This window comes from Acromyrmex echinatior, chromosome 8 (assembly GCF_024713525.1).
Source record: "Acromyrmex echinatior isolate Ae372 chromosome 8, ASM2471352v2, whole genome shotgun sequence".
NCBI lineage: Eukaryota > Metazoa > Arthropoda > Insecta > Hymenoptera > Formicidae > Acromyrmex > Acromyrmex echinatior.
In genome coordinates this window covers 7,718,973-7,741,549 of record NC_141859.1, presented here as the reverse complement: position 1 = coordinate 7,741,549, position 22,577 = coordinate 7,718,973, and the positions used below count along the sequence as shown (strand labels likewise).

Sequence of the window (22,577 nt, the reverse complement as noted above, 5' to 3'; positions counted from 1 at the left end):
GAATCAATAAAAAGTTTGAGAGAAAATGTGCTCTGGTGAACTGTCTATTCTCGGCTGATGATTGATATCGAGATTTCTCTGATTGCTTCGATGAACACCTCCTGTCCGTTCATATGTGGAAACGCGCTGGTGCACTTCCGGTCGACGCCTCGTTACGCGATCAAATCGTATTCAATTGGAAAAATAACATTTTTTTCAAGAATACTTTCAAGAGTTAATTATCTTATCTCTTTTTTTTGTAAACGATTATTTGAGATTTATTTTTTACACATTTTACACATCAATTGAAATCATTTTATTATTAACAACATATTATATATTATTAATTATTTTTCAATTTATTACTACTGGAAAACATTATGGATATAAATAATCACAATTTTCTGAAAAAGATCAATAGAAACCAAATAAAAATTAAACGATATAAGCACGTTTAATATTTTATTATGACAGCATTTCTAAAAAATAACAATTACAATTAATGTAACACTTTTTATTTTAATAAATATTATTTTAATATTTTTTATTTTATTCAGACTTTCAACATTTAACTAAATATTTACTAAATGTAAACATATAGATAAACATGTAGATATCTATTTGGTTTAAACTATTAATTTGATATATTTTTTATTGAATAAATATTCAACAAAAAATATAGTGTTTAGTTAGTATTATTTTAAAAAATATTTATTAAAATGTAGAAATTTGTTTTCAATGTACATTTAAAAATTTATAAAAAATAATTTTTAAAAAAGAAAAAAAAAGTGCGATATCCAAAAACAATATTTTACAACAATTCTCATATTTCTGCATCTAGAGTGTAAAAATACTCTAAGGGCACATTTCAAAAGATTAGCAAAAATATAAAAATTTTGCAGAATATTTTATTAAAGTCTTAATATTTGTGTAAAATTTGAGCACATTTTTCTTACGTTATTAATTTAAAATTTATTTAATTTTTTTGTTTGTCTTAATTCTTACGTCTAAAATCACGTTTTGTAATACTTATTTGCTTAAGAAGGTCATAGCATTTCAAATTCAATCCAATTTTTTACGTACCTATATGAATCCACTGACTTATCTCAAAGTTACTTACAACTATAGCAAAATATGATCAATTAGCTACAGCTAATAAAATTATAACTGTAAATCAAATTATTGTGATATTTTTTACAGTTAGTTTTTGGATGTGTGTTTGACAAACAATTTTTGACTAATGTTAATTGATATTATGGCTTTTTTAGCTGATTTTTTGGCTGATATTCTTTAATTGATATTATACAGTCAAAACATTTTTAAAACCTCGTTTTTTATGACTTGTGCATTACGGCGAGTGTCATTATCACACTGCTTCGCGGACACTGTCGCATACGTGCGTCAACGATAAAACACGTCGACTCTGATACTTCCTTCGCGACTTCTTCCATTTTGCACGCCGTATGCATCCGGTCGAGCGTTTTTCCTTACCATTCTCTCGTCGTTTCGGAAAAGATCCCGGTTATCGGCGAGAGCCACGATTGGCACTCACTTTTCAAACCTCTCGACTTAAGCCATCTCACGATATATCTCGCTCGTTGTCTTCGTAAAAGAACCATCCTGTTTTATCGCGTCGTCTGATTCGCTTCTGGTCGGATGCTTAATTTCTCATCCGCTGGATAGGTTCTTCATCGCGCGACTAACGATTTCTGATAACGCGTTGGGACCCGGGGTCGCGAAGAAACGAAAGAAGGTGCGACGACCGCGCGACCGATAAGCGACGACCGCTTGACAAATGTTCGAAAACCGGCGCGAATCGATATTGGCTCTCTCCGCGGTCGAGATATACGTCCGTGATAAATCATATATCACGTTAATATAATATTACCGTCGTAACTTGGTTGAATCACCTTTTGATCGCTCTGGCGCAAATTATGCGATCAATTTGATAACATAATACGATCGCACGTGGGTTGACATGATCGTCAAATCTTTCGCAGAATGCAGATAATTCCGATCAGCTGAATGCAGTTTTATAAGATCCCGAAAAGTGAACGGGCGAGATAACGAGAAAATTAATCATACGTGTAAATAAAGGTACACTGAGAGAAAAATGTTTTATATTTGTGCAGAACTGATAGTTTCCCACAAAAATTAAATAAATCCATTTAAACAAAATTTAGGTTATCTTAGGTCACTTCAAATTCTCTATTAAATAATGTCACATCATTAATAATTTTATTTCAATAAGAATTAAATATAAAACAACAAATATGAGAATTCACAGCTATAAAGGATGTTTTTGCAAAGAGTAATTTGTAAAATTTTGTAAATAAAAAAATTTGTTTTTAAATAAAATATAAATATTAGGTGTTGGAATTAATTCGTAGCGTTTTACAAGTGATGGGAAGTACTTTCATTAATGTATTTTTTAATGCTCATGTGAAATAAATAACATTCTTTCATTAAAAACGCTACGAATTAATTCCAACACCTAATAATATTTCCTTCTTTACGCTTATCATTTTTAATGTTATAAAAACGATTAATATAAAATATTACAGAACGAATAAATTTTCCAGTTAGTACCAAATAAATCCAGAAGTTTTTCATTTTATTTTTTTTAAATGGGTCCTCAAAATATTAATTAAAACTTTGTTCTTATACCTATTATATGTCCGAAGAAAAATTACCATATTTATATAAAGAACGGTTTAAAGATGAGAAATCTTTTTTTTGTTTCCTGAAAATTTAACTTTTTAAACTTGTTAAGTTTATGCAAAGAATTCTTCAATTACATGATAAAATAATTATGGTTAGAAGTTTCGTTTTTACAATTATTATTGACATAATGTTAGTAATAATAATTATTTATATTGCTCCATAAAAGAATATATGATGGTATTAAAATTAATTATATAAATTATACATAATTGTGTGTGTGATAATTACAACTAACAATAAAATTAATAATTTCATCAGCAAGCGAAAGAATTTCGATCATCATCGTCCGCGGATAAACAATTCAATTGAGCATTTTTTTCAAACTTTTCATTTTTTGTTTTCAGTGTAATAACGCGCGGATTGAAATGTACAATTCGTCAAAATGTTTGAAGAATAAACATTATCGATTGGTTGATTCGTAACCGTTAAAACATACTCGAGAATGGTAATTTATACGTTGGACGTATTGAGAGACAAGTTTTAATTTGGATTAAAACGAACAGAATCGTTCGTTAATTTGCAAATCTATGCAACAATTGTAATGTGAACAAGAATATGAATGCGTTTTCAGGTTTGTCATTATACGATGTCTTCCATTGACTAAATAAAAGTTTCAAATGACAGGAATGTCATACTCACGATAGAGCTTGATGCTGCCGTCCGTTTCGCCGAGGGAGTTCTTAGATATGCATTTGTAACTGCCGTAATCGGACATCGCGACTGAGCGTATCGTAAGCTTCATGTGTACTTTGTATACATTGTCCGAAAAGGATGGCTCGTATTTTTCCCCTGCAATTTAACAAACATCGTAGGTACACTGGATGCATTCAATAGTGCAACTGTTCGTTCTGTTGTAAAAGCCTAACTCATACAGATTCTAACTCATATAGATTCTAACAATATTTCAACAATGTTACAACATCCTAGCAATATTACAGTAACATTTTAAATGTTGCAACAATATTGCTGCATGCTTCTGTATTGTATGATAATCGATGTGATTGATTCTTACATTTAAATTCAATTAGAATTTGGAACGTTACATTAAAAAAATAAAAAAATAATGATTCATTACTTTTTTTTTACTTTTTCATAATATTAAAATAAGAATTATTAGATTTTAAAATTACATTTGATAATCAATATTAACAATTATTTGATAATTAATATTAAATATAATAATAAATATTAAAACTCGAACATGTCTGAACTGTATATCGAATAAGTTCTTTATATTAAACTTATCTAATAATTTTTTTAAAGCTTTATAATAAAATATTTCAATCAAATGTTATACGAAGTTAAACTAAAACTAATTAAGGCGGGCGATTAAACGCTAATTTTACTTTTTTAATTATTATCTTATCTTTCTAATTATTATTATTGAGTAATTTAGTAAAATTTATAAAATTTATTACTGCATTTAATCATGTTTACTAAATGATTGCACCAATATAACAAATAAAATACATTTGTAGCTATTACCAGACTTTTTTTTCAATAGATCCTTTTACTTGTATATACATATATATATATATATATATATACACACACACACACGTACACAATTAACATGATATATTTTTTCCCTTGCAAAAGAGAAGTGTTAAACGGGCAAAATGTTGCGGAGTTTCAGATTGCGAACTTGACTGCGGGAGCTTAATAAATATCAAGCGAGATAAAAGATGCTCCGCGCCTTCTTTGTTCGCGCTAGAATTATGGAATTAGTTTTAATCTACGGTGAAAGCTGGTTCCGTAGAAACTGGAACACGTTGAAACCGTTCTACACAGGGAAATCTAGGGTTGATGCGACGGGGATATATTGTTCATGCATACACAGTGTACTTAACCCGCAAGCCAGGCGTCAGTTTTACATCCAACATGGCACGGTATCTACATCGCCGCAAGACATTGCTTCATTAAAATATGACTCGTCATTTTAGGCAAGCTCATTTAAAGCTTAATTACATTACTCGCGCTATTACAGTTACGTATCGCATCCGCGTTTCTACGTCGACGCGCGAATTATTAATTTTTGAAGCATGCAGATGTTATAGAAGCGCGCACACGATTATGCTCGATTCAGCTGATGTTACGCTGCTCGCGTTCGCATTATCATCGTTTATATCATTATTATATCGATGATGCGTATTATCGTAGAAAATTGAAAGTAGCGAACGTGCGCATGTTTTCGATCCATCGTTCAGCCGGATGGAATATAATATAACGATATTCCAAAATGTATTTGCCGATATCCCGCCCTTCCGGTACGCCTTCACGGTCCACCGTGCTTCGTGCTCTGTCAACCAGAAAAACTAGCATTAGGGTTTCTCGCGTGGATGCACGCTGCCCTCTGCTCCATATTCGCGCGTCAGTCTGGCCCCATACGTTGCGTCCATTTAAATTGTTCCAAACGCTTTGTTTCTCATCTCATTATTTGTGTTTTTCGTAAATCGACTCAGTTCGAGCATAAATGTATTTTTCCAATTTCGAAAAAACATACATATTTACATACATATGTAATACATAGAGAAAAAAACTGATTGCGATTACCATAATTTAATTATAATTTATATATCATAAATTATATATCATTTTTGGTATCAGAAATCTTTTTTTGTAGAATTATAAATATAATTATTATTAATAATATTGAAGTTAATAAGCAATAATAACTATAAAAATGAAACTCCTAAACATAACTACTTTATATGCAATTATAATCTCAAATAATTTTCTCTCAATGTACACTTCATGTCTTACATCAATAAAGCAATACCTCGAATAATACACTTTATTTTACAACATTTTTCGGTAATTAATTATAAACATATTTTTGCACAATTTATGCACGTCAGTAATATTTGAGCAATTATTTGATGACTTATTTATTAAATTTATGAAATATATATGTCTACACGAACCAAATTATATTTTCCATTTCTGAGGATGGAATTGTATCTCTTCGAAAAGAGCACTGAGAAAATTTGGACCGACTAAACACGATATGGTGGCCGAACACGCCAAACACTCATTATTTGTGAAAGGAAAAGTAAAGTAAAACTGGAGAATTATACGCGATCACGTAATTAATCTGAAGTACAATGATTATAATTGTAAAGAAGCCCCCTAAAACTTTGCGCGTTCCCTTAATTAAATCTCGATTATTCGCACATTTCTGAAAATGTAACATATTTCAACATTTCATGTTGAAGAAATTTTCCGTAAGCATGGAATCATATAAGAATACAAAGCAACCGAAATACTGTAAAATAATCGACTAATAGTATTTTGTAAGTCGGAGAAAGGCATTAACGTTTCGATTCTTCTCAGTGGATGAAAAGTGGCGCGGCAAAAGCCGAGGCGGATCGGGGCGGGACACGCGAACGCGAAAAGAAGTTTTGATTAACAATTCGAGGTGGCGGCGCATTCGAGAGAGAGTGAAATCTATAGGTGTAATGACCCGCGGCAAGGTAGAGGCGAAGTATTTTCTCAGCCAGGAGGAAAACTTACGTCTCTCCGAGATAGAGAAAGAGAAATGTGGAGAAAAGGGTGAGGATCGGAGGTGGAGCCGCGCCAGGCAGGCCAGCAGGTGGAATAAGGGCGGCGGAAGGGTAGAATGCATTTATGTAGTGGCACCATTCGAGCCCCACAAGCGGAAGAAAAACTTTCGGCCGGCTTTGAGTTTGAAAAGCAGATGAAAAAGTTTAACGACGTTGAACTACGGTGCCGAGCATTACCCACGGAGGCGGCGTGGCGGTGCCGGGGCCCGCGAATGGATTTTGCTGAGGATAAAACTGCTTTTAAACCCAAAAGTCGGCGGTGGGACCGATATTTTGTGTTACTCGTATCTCCGCACGTCGTTGGCGAACGGGTCCGCCGACATATGTGGACATGAATCACGTTGACTTGGAAACTCAAACTGCCGACGTAATTTCCATCTGCGGCGATCGCTCACGCTTAATTTCGCCTAGCGCCGTCGTTTCCGCGATCACGTGCCCGTGTCATCGATCACGTGATACTTCGGGACTTTTACGAATGCAATCCAGCTTTTACGTTTGATGCATATGAAACTATAAAAAACAGACAATTCAATCGTAAAATAAATTAAATACTGAACCGATAAAAACGAACAATTTAGTCAAAACATTTATTTAACAAACGTAAGCTATTTTATGGGAAACAAAATTCATTATTGTTTCAGGCTCAAACTAACGCGAGGATATATCATAAACATGCGCGCTTTGTTGTGACAAAAATGAATTAATTAAAGAAAAAAGGCAATTCAAAAAATTCTAAAAAATTTAAAATTTTGCAGAAAGGTACATGTATATGTAATCATATAAAAATTTTATGTTTTAATTCTAAAAGTGAAAATATCCCTCTAAAGACAGTCTAACATTCCATTTATATCTAATAATATCTCAGAAATTAAAAGAAATGTTAAGAAATATTAAATATAAAAATATAATTGAAAATTATAAAATATAAAAAAAAATTGCTGCATAATTGGGTTTCCATATACTTTTAATTCTGCAAGATTTTAGATTTTTAAACATGTTTTAATTGCTGACTTTTCGTTGTAAGTCAATCAAATCTGGTTACAGCACAACTGACATAATAACACACATTTGCTTATAATACACGCAAGAAGATTTATTCATAAAAACACTGCAAATCTTCCGTTAAGAGTTCTTATTAAAATTCCACAGCACGAAAAGGATATTCTTTTGTCACGGTTTTTAATTTTAATTCATTAACTATCCGAAATGTAATTAACGCTGAAAATGAAATCTTTCCCCTCCCCCCCCCTCTCTCTCCCTCTCTCTCTCTCGCTTTCTTTCTCTCTACGAGAGAGAAATTATACTGTCGCACGGTGAGAGTTACAAGTCGTGGGAATGCGTTCCTTTAAAAGCAGAACGGACGCACACAGTTTGGCCACGAACATAAAAAAATGCAAAGCCCCTCCCTGTAATGAGTTTAGCGCCGACGGCTCTAATTTGATGCACACAAACCCGGCGTCGGCGAGCGAGAAACGTTAAATATCGCGTAATTGCCAACCGTCGGGAACTCTATGCTGAAAATGAATCGGTGTGTCGACGCGCGCGTAACGTGTGTTTGCCCACTGACAGATTATGTTTTCCAAAGGCACTGATTTACGGCGTAATCCTATTGTCAACGATACTGCCGATCCTAAATTCCCCATCACCCTCCAAATATCCTTCGAACAGCTCTAAATTTATAACAATAATTTTGTTGTCTCATTCTCTATTAAAATATGCCGCACAGGCAACAGTGGCAATATTATCCTAGTTAATGAGCAATGGTATCGCTCTTTAATTATTAAGATATATTGTAAAATTTTTCAAGGCAATATTCAATAAGTTTATTTGAAAAATGTTTACTGTAAGTTATTGTTAGAACAACAAGAAAAAACAAAAAGAAAATTAAAAAAAAAGAGAAAGTTTTGCTAATATATTATTTATATATTTTGTAAACATATTTTATATAAATATATATATTATATATACTGTTAATTAAAAGTTTAAAACCACATAATTTAAATTTAAGAATATTCTAGTAAAACACTACTTAAAAGTTTGATCTTACTTAATACTCTTCTTAATTTGAAAGTAAATAGACATTATAATGTAATTAACATTGCATTGTTTAATTAAAAAAAAATGGATTGTAAAGACATTGTTCAAATCTGTATGTGGGTTGTAGATTATTTTAGAAGATGATTGAAAAAGTTTGAAAAAATAAATAAACTTAATTGTGGCTAGAATATCTACATAGACTATATATTGTGTATGTATATTTAAAAAAGTGAATTAAATCTATAATTAAATCTTTAATCCATAAATATACTTTGACGAAAAAAATATTTAATATTTTTTTTTTGTAAAATGTTTTGTAAAAAATATATATTTCATAGAAATTTAAGATATTTTATATTATTTTTCATTATAAAACAATAAGTAAAATAATAAAAATGTCAAATATTATAATGCATAAGTTTGATATTATGTCATATATTATAAAGGTAGCTACTTTAAGAAAAAAAGTATCAAATATTTTTAATGTTTCTCTTAGAAAAAATTTTGTAAAAAACATTCTTTAGAACTTTAAAATATTTTATATAATTCTTATTAATTAATTATTTTTCATTATAAAAGAATAAGTAAAATAATGAAGATATGTCGAATCGGAATGCAAACAAATTTGATTTTGTTTCATATTTTTAATTAATGATCGCCAACTTTCAATAAATAGTATATTAAATCTTTCTTTTCTCCCTTTATAATATATAATATATAATATATAATATAAAATATGAAACTTCCCAGGTCTTTCATATATCTCCGCATTGCCATGCTGTGAACGATATTACGAGACGGCTATTTCCATCACGTGATTCCATTTATATAGCAGCATAATAGAACTGTACTTTCCGTCGCTTTACGAGTTGCCTTCTCACGAGAACGGGTGGTGCGATATCTATACCTAAGCGTTTTTGTCGATTGAACTGCGTGACTGGAAATGCTCGACGAAACTTAGAATTTTCGAAGTCCCGGATAGGAAAATTCATGAATTCCTCGGCGCCGGATATTCCCGCAGAGCTTTATAAGCGTGCGACGTTTTGCTGGCAAGGAAAAAAAAAAGATTTTTTTCAACGACATCAGTAAAACTTTTGCGCTTTGCCGGAAATTTGAATGCTCCAGCCAAGAATTCACATGTGGCACGTTATAATCCCAAATCGCGATTTTCCCATAATCGCGACACGCCCTTTCCCAACATGCCCTTTCCCTCCGAAGTGAATCGCGTTTTACAGCCGAACGCAAACTGGAGGTCAGTTCGTTTCAAATTGCATTAAATTGCTCACCCGCGCACATGTTTTTTACCTCCAAACAAGTATGTAGATATATATCGTTATCGCGTCGTTTAACAGAGAGATACCTGCGTAACGCGTAACAACACTATCGCCAACTTTTTTTTCACGAAAAAAAAATGGAAAATCGTGAAGCGAATAACAATTTCCTCGCCGAGTGAATATTTGAATCGATTTGGGAATCGGGTCCAGTGTTTTGCGCACGCTATTCACCACGTGCCATGTTACCGATGAATGGCCGATTCGATGCGAAAATCGGTGCACGCAGATGACGGTCGGAGGGCCCACCGCGTCGTTGCGCGCAACCCGATATCTGATCGTGCGTGAGTCACGCGCGCTGAATTCGCATTAGCGGGCAACGCATATCCGCGGAAACGTTAAATCGTAAAGCATGTCGTAACCGTTACGGCGAAACAGCAGGGGGTATGTGTGGTTGACGCCGGGAATATAATGCAAGATAACTTGACAGTTAGCCCATTCGTAATTCGTGTGCTTTCCATCCGGGTATGGGGACCGGCAGATAAGCTGCGAAGCGATCGCCTTCGATTTTACGAGATTTCCATTCCACTTTGTTTGAAAGTCAAACGTTAAACGTAGAAAACACCGGCATGCTATTTGCGAATGTTTTCTAAAGGGCCATCAATAGAATTTAAGCGGCGTCTACAATGAGATTTTAAGGTATAAAATTTAAGCTTTTAAGCTTTAAGTCGTAAGAAATTGATCAATCATAGTCGAACCTGAAGAAAATAATCGATTATAATTGATCATTTTCTTACAACTTAAGCTTAACATCTTAATTTTACACCTTAAAATTTTATTTTGTAAACGCTGCTTAATTAAATTATATGATATAGTAATTAGTTATAAGAAATCGATCAATCATAGTCGAATGTGAAGAGAATAATATGATTGGTCAATTTTTTACAGTTTGTGACTTACTATACAATCTTACTCCCATTGTAGACGGCTCATAAGATCGTACAGTTTCTGTGCTTCGCAATGTCTGAAAACTTTCCCGCAATGCTAAATTGCAGCTAATGTTGACACAATCAATTGAAGTATTTAAATGTCCCAATGACTAATAAAAAGATATGATCAATTCTACATACACGGTACTCATTTTCTTCGAAATATCAGTACATACTGCGAAATTTTTTCATGCTGAACACGATATCGTTGACAGAAATTTACGTAACATGGGATTTTAAATAAATTCAGGCGAAATGGATCAAAAATCACCCCAATTTACTTAAAATCCTGATGTACTACGTAAATTCTGATGATGCGATGACATCGTATTCAGTGCAAAAAAATCTTTGAAATACGTACTATGGCATTTCAAAAAAAAAAAAATATTTGTTAAAATGCGTAATTATGCAGAAAGTTAAAAATTCAAACAGTCATAACTTGATGAAAATAAGTACGCGAGATCATAACTAAAATTCATTTAAAAGTTCTTAATTTATACAATATAAATGCCACAAATTTTATTTAAAAACAAGTTTTTGTTTTTCTGTAAAAAAAAAATGTTAAAAATGTTGGCCAAAAACACTCCGATTTCATCCTATTTTACTCGAAATGAGATATGTTATGCAAATTCTGTCAGCGGCACCGTATTCAGCATGAAAAAATTTTTGCACGGTATGTACATACTGCGATTTTGAGAAATCAACGGCTTTATTTTGAAAAAAGACTTTACTTTTAAAAAAAACCTCTACAAATTTAAATAATTTATAATTTTTTTTCACTTTATGAAGTAAAATATATAAGAATCATCATTCAGATATTGAGAAACCGATACTGTCATACCGACATTATTGAACTATTTTAGAACTGAATTAATTATTGAACTGAAATGTTTTAAATTTAATTTTCAGTTTTTTAAAACAAAAAAAAAACATATTACATATTTAGATAAATAATTAAATATAGTACAATATTTCGAAAAATTCAAAAATGTAAACTCAAGATAATAAGAAGTAAAAAGTGTGATTGAAATGAGCAATTTTTATACAAAATATTTAATATCCTCTTTTTAGTTTGCATTTCTTGCTGTTATTAACAAATATCTTAATTGATTACAAATATATTGTTGATTCTTCAATCACTGAGCATATTCAATTATCGGAAACATTTATTTTATACAATTATTATAAATAATTATAAAATGTGAATTGTATTCAATCAAACGTAATCGTTGAAGCTTAACGCGGTCTCCCGAAGAATGTGGTTAGTGAACTTTGTGCATATTGCCGCGTTTAACGTTCAGTAGCATTTATCGTGCATTGTCACTCCACAGTAAAAAGTGACATTCCCATAAGTCACCTGCGATCGTTGTTAACGTGGTTTATTCAGGGGCCAGATTCCGTAGTAGATAAGCGGAAACCATTCAGCCGCGACGAGGAGCGCGCGGCCGTGCCATTTCACCTCGGAAAACCAGCCTGTGAAATAAAAATCTCGGAGCTGGGCAAACAAAGATTAATCTCCGCCGGCGTCACGAATGGAAATCGCACCGGTTTCCGGGCCATCGATCACTAGTAGCAAAATGCCGTCGCTTGCTCACTCGCTCGCTCGTACGCCCACTCGTTCGCTCGGTGTCGCGCCGCAGGTGCGCCGGCAGAAGCGATCCAAAATTAACCTAATTAGCTGCGCGATTAGCAGCTGCAGACACAGCGACGGCGACGGCGACGGCGCGGACGCCGTCGACGTCGCTCGTTCTTACCCTCGTCTCCCGCACATCCACATTGCGGAATCCCGGCGGTGACGGCGCGGCAGCACCAAAGCCGGTCGAACCGCGTGCATTAATGGATCCGAAGGGGGTGCATTACTCCAAACGCATGCTATCTCGGCGCGGCGTCGTGTCTAATTATCCGAAATAATTATGCGCACATGTGCGGACCGCTTTTCAGTAACGCACCGACGTACCCGATGCGTCGCGTACACCGTCAGGTTCGATTTGCCACATCTCGTCTAGGTGGTTTGCGTATTTGCGGCCGCCGCAAATATCACTTCCTGCGTTAGACAAGATCGTTGATTGTGTAACGCTTGATGCTCTGTACAAATTAATTATTATGGCGGGGGAATGTATACTAAGAAAAGTATTTGTAATTATAATTTAATAAGGAAATAATTATGATTAGATATGTATGTATAGAACTATGATCTTTTTGGATATGGAACTATATAAATGTTATTTCTAATATTATATAGTTGTAACTATACGGAAAGAACGATTTTTTTTATTAAAGTATATAATAATTCAGATAAATACAAATTTATAAAACAAAAATTTTGTTGAATTACTAAGATAATTATATAGAACACTCAAACATAATGAGCAATATTGCAAGAAGTTTGGACATTCTAGTAATCAGCTTATGTTTTCTACATAATTATCTTAATGGTCTAATAAAATTATTCTCAGATCTGTATCTATCTAAATTTTTAGATAATTCAATAAAATCGTTTTTCTGTATATAAAAGTGGAATTCTTAACCATAATTATTTTATCTTATTAATATATATTTATGCAAGAAACAAATATCAAATACTTTTCTTTCAATACGTGTAATTGTTACTGACTTTTGAATAATACCCAGAACTAGCGTTTTGTTCGTCACAACATTGAATATGACGCGATGGCAATGTATTTTTTTTTTTTTTGAACATCGAGTGAGATACGTGCTTTGGGAAACAAAATCCAGTTTGCTACTAGCAAACAGGTTTGTCAGAACGCGATCCGTTCAGTAGCGACCTTTAATTTCTGGTGTACCGACATAAATGGATTCGATGAGCAAACCAAACCCGTGACCATGCGTTGTCGGGTAGTAAAGCATAGTTAAGTATGTCGGCAGAGCGGAGTTCAATTACCATTCATTAAATTATGGCAGGAGCGCGCATGCGGCGCGCGCGGATGTGGCGACCTATCGTTGCTATTGTTGCTGCCATTGCAATTATTGCTGATGTTGGAAGAATTAGCGTTGTCATTAAACGAATTAATGTCATCATTGCTGCAGCGGACGCTCTCTAATTATTGCTACCGCTATGATAATTCCGATCGATTCTCTTTTCCATTTCACATATAGTACTCAAATCTTTCGAAGTTTCTAATGCATTCTTGCTTCATGTTAGTCGCAAGATTGTGGAGCATTTATATATAGAATTTAAATTTACGCAAATTTTTACACACATTTACGCAACTAGCTCGAAATAAAAAGAGAATACTGATTTTTATTGAATCAACATCTATATGAGACCTATTCTGTAACTCGTAACTTAACGATTGTAATACTACAGTTATAGTTGTTAAGAACAAACGCCTATATCTCACAATAAACAATGTCTCATAATATTTACGAAACGTACCGTTCGCTATAATGACGTTGTTTTCTCGCGTCCAATAATTGATGGACTTGGGAAATGCCTCGGAATGGCATTCTAACGTCATTTGTTGGCCTTCTTGTGCGCCCACTAATTGGTTCTGGATCCAAATCATTGGAGTAACTATTAACATCGAAATGTTAATATATTATAATAACACTTGATTGAATAAATTATATATAATACTTTTGAAGTAGCTACTTACAATGTACAACGAGCATTATTCTCTTGCTGACCGTTGGCGGTACGCCGTTAGACGCGATGCAAAGATATGCTCCCATCTGCAACCTGTTCACTTTCGTGATATTGAAAACCGGTCCATCAATGCTGGGGACTATAACAAATAGAATTAAACTGTTAAATCAAGAAATCTATTTAGTCCTTATTGGTAACGCCAATTAGTATAAAATAATAGAGAAAAATTCTACTACAATGAAAAAAAGTATTTGATAGTTCTAATTATAATTGCATGGTAAAATAATTATAGTTAGAAGTTTTATCTTTATAGTTATTATTGTCATAATATTAGTAATTTATGTATTGGTTGTAACAAAAGTTCGTAGCTTTATTATTATAAAAGTTTGTTACTTCATGTACCATGTTCATGTTTTAAAAAATTTATAATTATGTTACTTATTTAATAGAGCAAAATTTCAACTTTAAGAATCTGTTTTTTTTTTGCGATAATTTTAAACGGAGTTATAAACAATAAAAATCTAAATATTTTTTTTTATTTAATCCGTTTTTATAATTCAATAATAAAACATCTTAGAAATATTTTTAAAAATCAATTTTGTAAGAAAAATTTTATACTTTCACGATAGAAAAAGTCGAACATTTTCACAAACTTTTTCAGATAACAGGCACACAAAGTGAGACAAAATTTCTTATTCTGTCCAGCTCGTAATTTTCTGCACGTAAAAATTATCAGACTTACAGAAAGACATAGCGATCTTTAAAAAAAATAGAGATTTTAACTTTAAAAAAACTCTTTATAAAATTGCATTTTAAAAATTTTAACGACATTACAACTGTTTGAATTTTGAAGTTCGTAGCATTACAAACCTTCATTTCAACGCAATATTTCTAGTCCTACAAAAAGAATACATAGTTAGCACAAAAAATAAACTGTAAATTATAGTTAAATTATAATTAAATTAGAACAATTGCAACAATTTTTTTTCTTAATGTATCCTGTTAAATCGTCATTGTTCTTACTCAATATCATTATCTTGCATTAAAACAATTGATAAATTCAACATTATATAATGTCAAATTTATTCATTATTTTAATATAATAAAATAATGATATATTGAGTAGGAGCAGACGATTTAAATTAGATTAAATTTGGCACTGTAGATAGGTAGATTTAACAGTGTAAAGTAAAAGATAATCGTATTGACAACTGTTGTGTGAAAAATCAAGAATATGTTATAATTACAAAATTATTAGGATCAAATATATTAAGATCTTCTAAATCTCTCTTACAACTATATATTTTATTTGTTCCATTCGGAAATACAGTTAGAGCCTAAATCTAGTTGAGCGACGTGGAATACAAATTCAGCATATCAGCAAGAAGTTTCATCAGTCTCGTGCAAAAAATTCTGCAATCGGGATTCGAATTAATACACGTCGAGTATGTTGCTTCGCAGCATTGCGTAACCGATACTAATCACCGTGCCATCGTTTTTACCGCGTGGTCTAATCTCCGTTAACATTACACGTCATTCGCAAAACCTATCTTGCACCGTGGGCGAAACACTTGTCGAGAGGCTTTTTGCCAGTGTATATCTTACTCAGTTGCGAATATTATGAATGTGCTCAGCGGTGCCAAATAACTCTCGGCTCGAGCATTGCTCTCTTTAGCTATCGTGATGAAATGTATACGTTCGCTGTACAAACATAATTAAAATTATTATGTGTATCCCGACAGAATGGTTTTTCTGAAGTATTTAAAAATTTAACTACACATACAGATTTGAAATTAATTTCGTTGAATTCGAAGTAATTGTATTGAACATTCAAACACGATGAACAATATCGTAGAAAATTTTGTCATTCTAGCAATCAACTTGAGCATCCTACGTAATTATTCTAACAATTATTTTGATCCAACAAAATTATTTTCAGATCTGTACCTACACAGTAAAAAAGATTTTGCATTCGTGTTAAAATATTTCAATCCGGTTTTTGTGATACTTTATCTAACATATTCATTTTAAATTAACACAAAAATTTGAATGGTCTATTTAAAAACATGTGAAATGTATTAAATTCAACACAAATTCTTCATTTGAGTAGTTAAATTTTTAGATACTTCAACAAAACCGTTCTTTCCGGATAAGCTTTAAAGTACGATCGGCTTTTATATCTGCAGTTATAATCCATTGCTGAATTTAACAACGCTACTATAATCTCGAAATAAATTCAATTTAATGAAATTTTTTTTTTTTTTTTTTTTTTTTTTTTTTTTTACCAAAACGCGTACGAATACCGCATACCAATGAATTTATCGTTCTTTTTTTCGGAAGGGAGGGAAAGACTGTTCGAGAAAATGCGCAGCTGGGCTTTGTTAATTAAACATACCGTACTTTTTATTCACGATAGTCAGAATGTTTCTGCTTTCAGTGAAAAACCGTGACATTGTGGAAACCAGAAGGATTCGTAAGCCGCGAAGTTAACGGATGTAGATTAGAGTCAAGCGTGTGGGGAACAAAACGTTCGCCGTAAAATTTAGAACTTAAAACATCGCACTGCTGGGAGACGTGCCTCCTCGCCGCAACTCGTCCGCTTGCATTTCTTAAGTTTTAAGACGTAAGCCGAATACGGTTTCTCTTCGCCATGGATGCAGCTACTTGTACTGAACATCCGGGGCTTAGAATTCGCTTGTTATTCTTAACTTTCATATTCTTGCATTCCCGTATCTGTGTGGCTCACGAAATGTACCCAGATAAACTGTCGCACTAAATTTGCAAAAAGTTGCATATTTGTTCTAAACAATTCGTTCCATACTAAAAGAAAAGTGTTTCGTATTTATGACTACAATTTCATGATAAAATAATTATAGTTAGGAACTCCATTTTTATGGTTATTGCTATAATAAAGTTTTATATATATATATATATACATATAAAACATATATATAATATATATAGTAATAATATAATTTTATTTATCATCTCGACCAAATCATCATGATTTTATTATGACTTTTTTTTTTGCTATCGAGGATATACCATATCCGATATCGCGCGAAAATGACTATAAATTACAACTAAGTTATAAATTATTTAATTTACTATTATAAAATCACAAAATATCAAAATCGACTATGAATTATAGTCATCACTATAAAGTTACAAATATCAAACATTTTTCTCTCACTGCATACGCGGCATTTGCAGTATCTATGATACTGAAAATCAGGAAATTTATTTCCAGAATAAAATATACATTTATTTTGCGACGTAAGATCAAAAGGCCCTTGAAGAGGGATATTTTCAGAGGAAAATGAATTTTCAAGTCGTTGAAGAACGACTTTGTCGGCTTTGCCGTTTAATCTCTGTGCAAGGCGATTTATGTTATTGAAACGCCTGCTGACTCGGCCTGAAATCACCTGCATACGAGATAAGCTGTAAAGCAGCGGTCGGGCCGCTGCGCGCCATGCGGGCTCTTTAGTTAATTAGTTACGAGCGCCGATTTATACGACGCGACGTCGTCGCGGCAAAAAAAAGCACAGAGAGAAAAAAGAGCCGATAATGCCAATTACGTTTAATAGATTTTATGCTGGCATTCTTTGTGTACCAGATTTGAAATTAAGCTAACGCGGCTTTTTCGATTAATGAAGTAATTAAAACGCAGTTTACTATTCGCCGAATATTTCGCAATCTCCAGTACTTGCGCCGCTTCAGTTGCGGAATTACACCGGAAGATATAAATTGTCACCTTCGGCAACATGAAATCGATTATACAGTCATTATGTATGAATGAATCGTATCTGGGTAATTAATAATAATTCAAGAGAATAGTCTCTATTTATGAACTCGCTATAATGAATGCATATGCGGATTAAATTTGTAATAATTCATGACGTAATAATGAGCTGTCCTAATGTAATTCTAGACAGCCGCATATTTTCTCACGATAATTTCCGTTTCTCGAGCCAATAAATATTTATCGGCGCATAGAAAGAGCGGTTTTGCTGAAGTATCTAAGATCTATTTAACAAATATAGAAGATAGAAGAACGATTTTGCTCAATATCTAAAAATTTAGATAAATGCAAATTTGAAAATAATTTTATTAAATTATTAAAATAATTATATAAAACGCTCAAACTAGTTGCTAGAATATCAAAACTATTTACACCATTGCTCATCACATTCAAGTTTTCTACATAATTACTTTGATGGTCAAACAAAATTATTTTCAAATCTGCATTTATCTAAATTTTTAGATATTGAGCAAAATCGTTCTTCTTCTTGTATTCTTTTGATGTATATAAATTATATAAAGATGCGCGTGCAACCAGATACTTGAAAACAGCTTTAGCTGAGTTCGGGAAAAGCTGACAAAGTACAGACTGAAAAGTATCCTACGGCGATCGACAAGCACAAAGGTCTCCGAAACTTCGCACCAGCCCGCAACCGGTGAAACTTTATTTCTCCTACTAGTATTTGCGGACAGTTTCCGGCAAATAGGTTTGCCGGTTTATTTGGGATTTTGTTCACGCATACACGCGAACGAGAACAGAAACGTCTGTGATGGAAAGCGAGTGCGTGAGAGAACGACGGAAGGAATGTGTGGGCGTTTACTCATGAACGAGGTTCACGAAAAAGGTGGTTGCTGGCAGAACAGAAAGCGCTTGTAGGTTCAAAAAGAATGGCAAAATACGAGAAGTTGGGACACGCGCCGAGAGAAGGGTGGATTTTGTCGTGACTGTTCGCGATTGCCTGAGAAAAAGACTAGGATAAAAGAAGAAACTTTCGAGGGTAGAAAAAAAAGAGGGAAATCGTGGTAATCGCAAGGTAGAGACTGCTGGACGTGAAAGTACGCGGGAAAGGAAGGGAAAAGGAAGAATTCGTTAATTAAAGTATGGAGCGGCAGTAACAGTAGCTGAACGTTAAAAAAAGTCGAGCACTGGAGGGAGGAATGGACAAAGATAGAAAAGAGAAAATAGAAATAAGAAAAGTTGCGCAAAGGAGTCATATTTGTGAATTAAAGAGAAGCAGGTCCGCGTTAGAAGTACCTTTGAAAAATTGAGAGAGAATGTCGGCCATTCTTTAAGGAATAAAAATGAGAAGAGGTGGAAGCGTTCAAGCATAGAGTAAAGATTGAAATGGAAATAAACCTAGGGAACGATGGAGAAGTTCAAGAGGGAGTTTTCATGGTCGCAAAAGAAGCTGAACATGTTCGTAAGTTAAACAAGAAGATGGAAGAAACTTGCGAAAGAGAAACTTACTACTTATTGACTAAAAAATCGAGAAAGTTAAAGAAGAGAAAAATCGCATGCAAATGAAAAGATTATCACGATACTAAGGACGAGCATGAATCTTTTTAAAAAACGAATGCAGTAGAAATAAATATATGAATCAGATGAATAGACATGCATATTAATACTTTTGTTAAAAATTTGTATTGAATTTATAACATATTCAAGTGTTAATTTAACATTATATGATTGTAATTTAAATACCTGGCATTAAATTAACAATTTTTTAATGTTAAAATAACATAATTTATGAGTAAATTAACAATTATCACATATATTTTAAACGTAAATTCTAGAATAAATGAATAGAATGTATTAATTCAACATACTATAAATATTAATTTCACTGAAGAAATATGCTTTCACAATTTGCTTACAAATAGTATCAGTTACATTCTTTATATTTTTTTATATTATATACATATACAGAGTATCTTAGGATTTAATAAATAAATTACGAGAATATAAGTAAAAATAAGATAAAAAATATTATATAAAGTTTGACTAGAAATGCTTCATTATAAAGTTATAAACATATAATAAAACGGAATATTTTGGAACATTGGCATTTTAATGACGATTATTATTTCACGACAATAAAAATCTAATCGTTTAACACCTGTTCTTTACCGTAAGTGTAACCGTTGTTTCAGGTTTCAACCAAATAAATATCATATTCACGCTTAGGTCAAAATAATACGGAATCGTTTTAAAAGTAGTAAATATATGAATATATGAGATGAACACTGTTCGACTTTTCCATACGTGTGTGATATACATACACTACCATATTCTGCACAAAAGAACATCCGTTGTTTTCTATTTCATGTTCCGATTCAATATTTATATACTTTGTATTTATATATTTAATAAAACATTTCTAGCTAAAACTTTTTTTTCTTATTTCCATTTATATAATAGATTATGCTCCCATAATTCGTCATTAAATCCTAAGACACCTTGTAATATTTATGTTACTTTCTAACTATTCATCTTGTGTTAAATTAATACAAAAATTTGTAAAACCAAAATTAAAATTTGGCACACGTAAAATATGTTAAATTTAACACAAATTTCCCAACTGTATATTATAAACTTTGATAATAAATATGTCGTATTGGAAATAATATGGAATATAATCGAAGAGACAATAAATTTCTACAGTAGGACAGTTGAAACGGTTGGCAGATGATATTAAATGAAGCGCACGAATAAACTGCACGCGTAGTAAAATAAATGTTTTCGTTGTCAGCAAAACAGCATTATGCAAAACGACGGTTCAATAAATTTTGGGAAACAATAGGAATGATAAATAGACATTGTATCCATGTCAAGCGAATCATTATATGAGTAGCGGTATATTTAAACAGTATTAACACGATCCGAAAACAGAATGAAAAATTAAGAGACGATCGTATAAATTGCTTAACCATAAGAGCAACGTGAATAATAAATAACTGTTATTAATTGATAATCCGATGATTAAATAATGAGACTAATTTTACTTAAAAAGAAATCATGATTATGATAAAATTTTCTTTTATTTTTAAGAAAATTTTCTTTTCTTTTATTCATTATAAAATGAAGTCTCTCCAGCATTAAAATAGTAAATGCAATATACTCGTTCAGAGTATAAAAATAAATAAAAATAAAAGATAATAAAATAAAATCAATTTTATCATTTTGTCACTTTCCTAGTGTATTATAAACTAAATTTCTCGTGTTGTATTTAAAGCAAGGAAAGATTAATATTAGTAGGAAAGCTCCATAAACTGAATGTTAATTAAAAATAAATGACATTGTTAAAACAGGCACATTCATCTCTACAAAGAACAAGGTCAAACTGTAAAAAAGTGTCGGGGTAAAAGAATCGTCGCCCGTTCTTATAAATTATCGTAGGCTCTCCGCGTGGGGACAGGTGCATAAAATGCACACAAAGGAGAGCAAATATTTAACGGAACTGCATGGAGAGGCGGGACGGCTCAATAAGTTTGAAAGACAAAAGGGTGATAAATTGTTATTGTACTCGTAGAATAAAGTCACCGTTGTACGAACAGGTGCGAACGAGGACGATCGATTCTCCTTGGCATTATTGTGCGAGACGCATAAGAGCTGAAACGCATATTTCACTTTGACGTCACCAACATGGTCGCATCGGCAGATCCGAATGCAATTGCATCACGCAACGTAGTCGGCTGAATAAAGTCCGAGAGGCGGAATGATAAATTGTCGTCCCCGTGTTGAGTGAATCCGGTGTTTCAGCTGTGCGCGCGCGAACGCTAGGTGCTTTTCCTACGGCGATTTTCTAGATAAGCGATACGAATAAAATAAGTACATCGATGTCGGATGGTCGAGAATTTTCGCACCATCTGACATGACGTGCTTCACGTGCGTCAATTATGGAAAATACTCTGTCGCGCGTACACCGAAGAAATCAACGAATTGCGAACAATTGTTTAAGTATTAGTTGATTACAAAAAATTACTATGTATTTTAATTTAATATAAGTTGAATTTATCAAAAGAAAAAAAATATAATTATGTGAAGTATAGAACAATACATGTATTATGTATTTTATGGATTTTATATATATATATATATATATATATATATATATATATATACACGTATAGGTATATATAATTTTTTTATTAATCTATTATTTAAAAAATAATTAAGTGTATGTACGAATAATTTTTTTTAATAAGAGCTATTTTGTTCAAAAGAAAATCTATAATAATTTAAACAAAAATTATAAATTATTTTTAAAATGTTTTAAATGACAGTTTTCTTTTGATAATACTGTATCTATTTTATTTTGTAAGGTATGTTGACTAATAGAAATTACACACTTTATTATATTCTATTGAATTTGTCAAATACTTTATAAAAAAAATATGTAAAATATTTGGCAAAACTGCAATAAAATGTTTTAATCTATCTGAAAATAAAACTATTATTTAAAACATTTAAAAAATAATATAAAAACTCTATTTAAGCTATTATATAGATCTTTTTAAACAAAATAATATTTATGCCACAAAAATGATACATATTTAATTAAAAAAACTAATTGATACGTACACTTAACTATATTTAACTGTGTAT

The 22,577-nt window shown here is 32.3% G+C and overlaps 1 protein-coding gene across 1 annotated transcript in view; it reads right to left on the bottom strand.

Moving 5' to 3' along the window:
* The window catches only part of LOC105142956 (neurotrimin), a 221,382-nt gene that overhangs the window by 12,497 nt on the left and 186,308 nt on the right, over nt 1-22,577 (bottom strand). The window contains exons 5-7 of the mRNA XM_011050888.2: nt 14,181-14,309; nt 13,961-14,098; nt 3,343-3,492 (exon numbers count right to left, since the gene is read on the bottom strand). Coding sequence (XP_011049190.1) covers nt 3,343-3,492; nt 13,961-14,098; nt 14,181-14,309 — 417 coding nt within the window. The remainder of the gene's footprint in view (nt 1-3,342; nt 3,493-13,960; nt 14,099-14,180; nt 14,310-22,577) is intronic.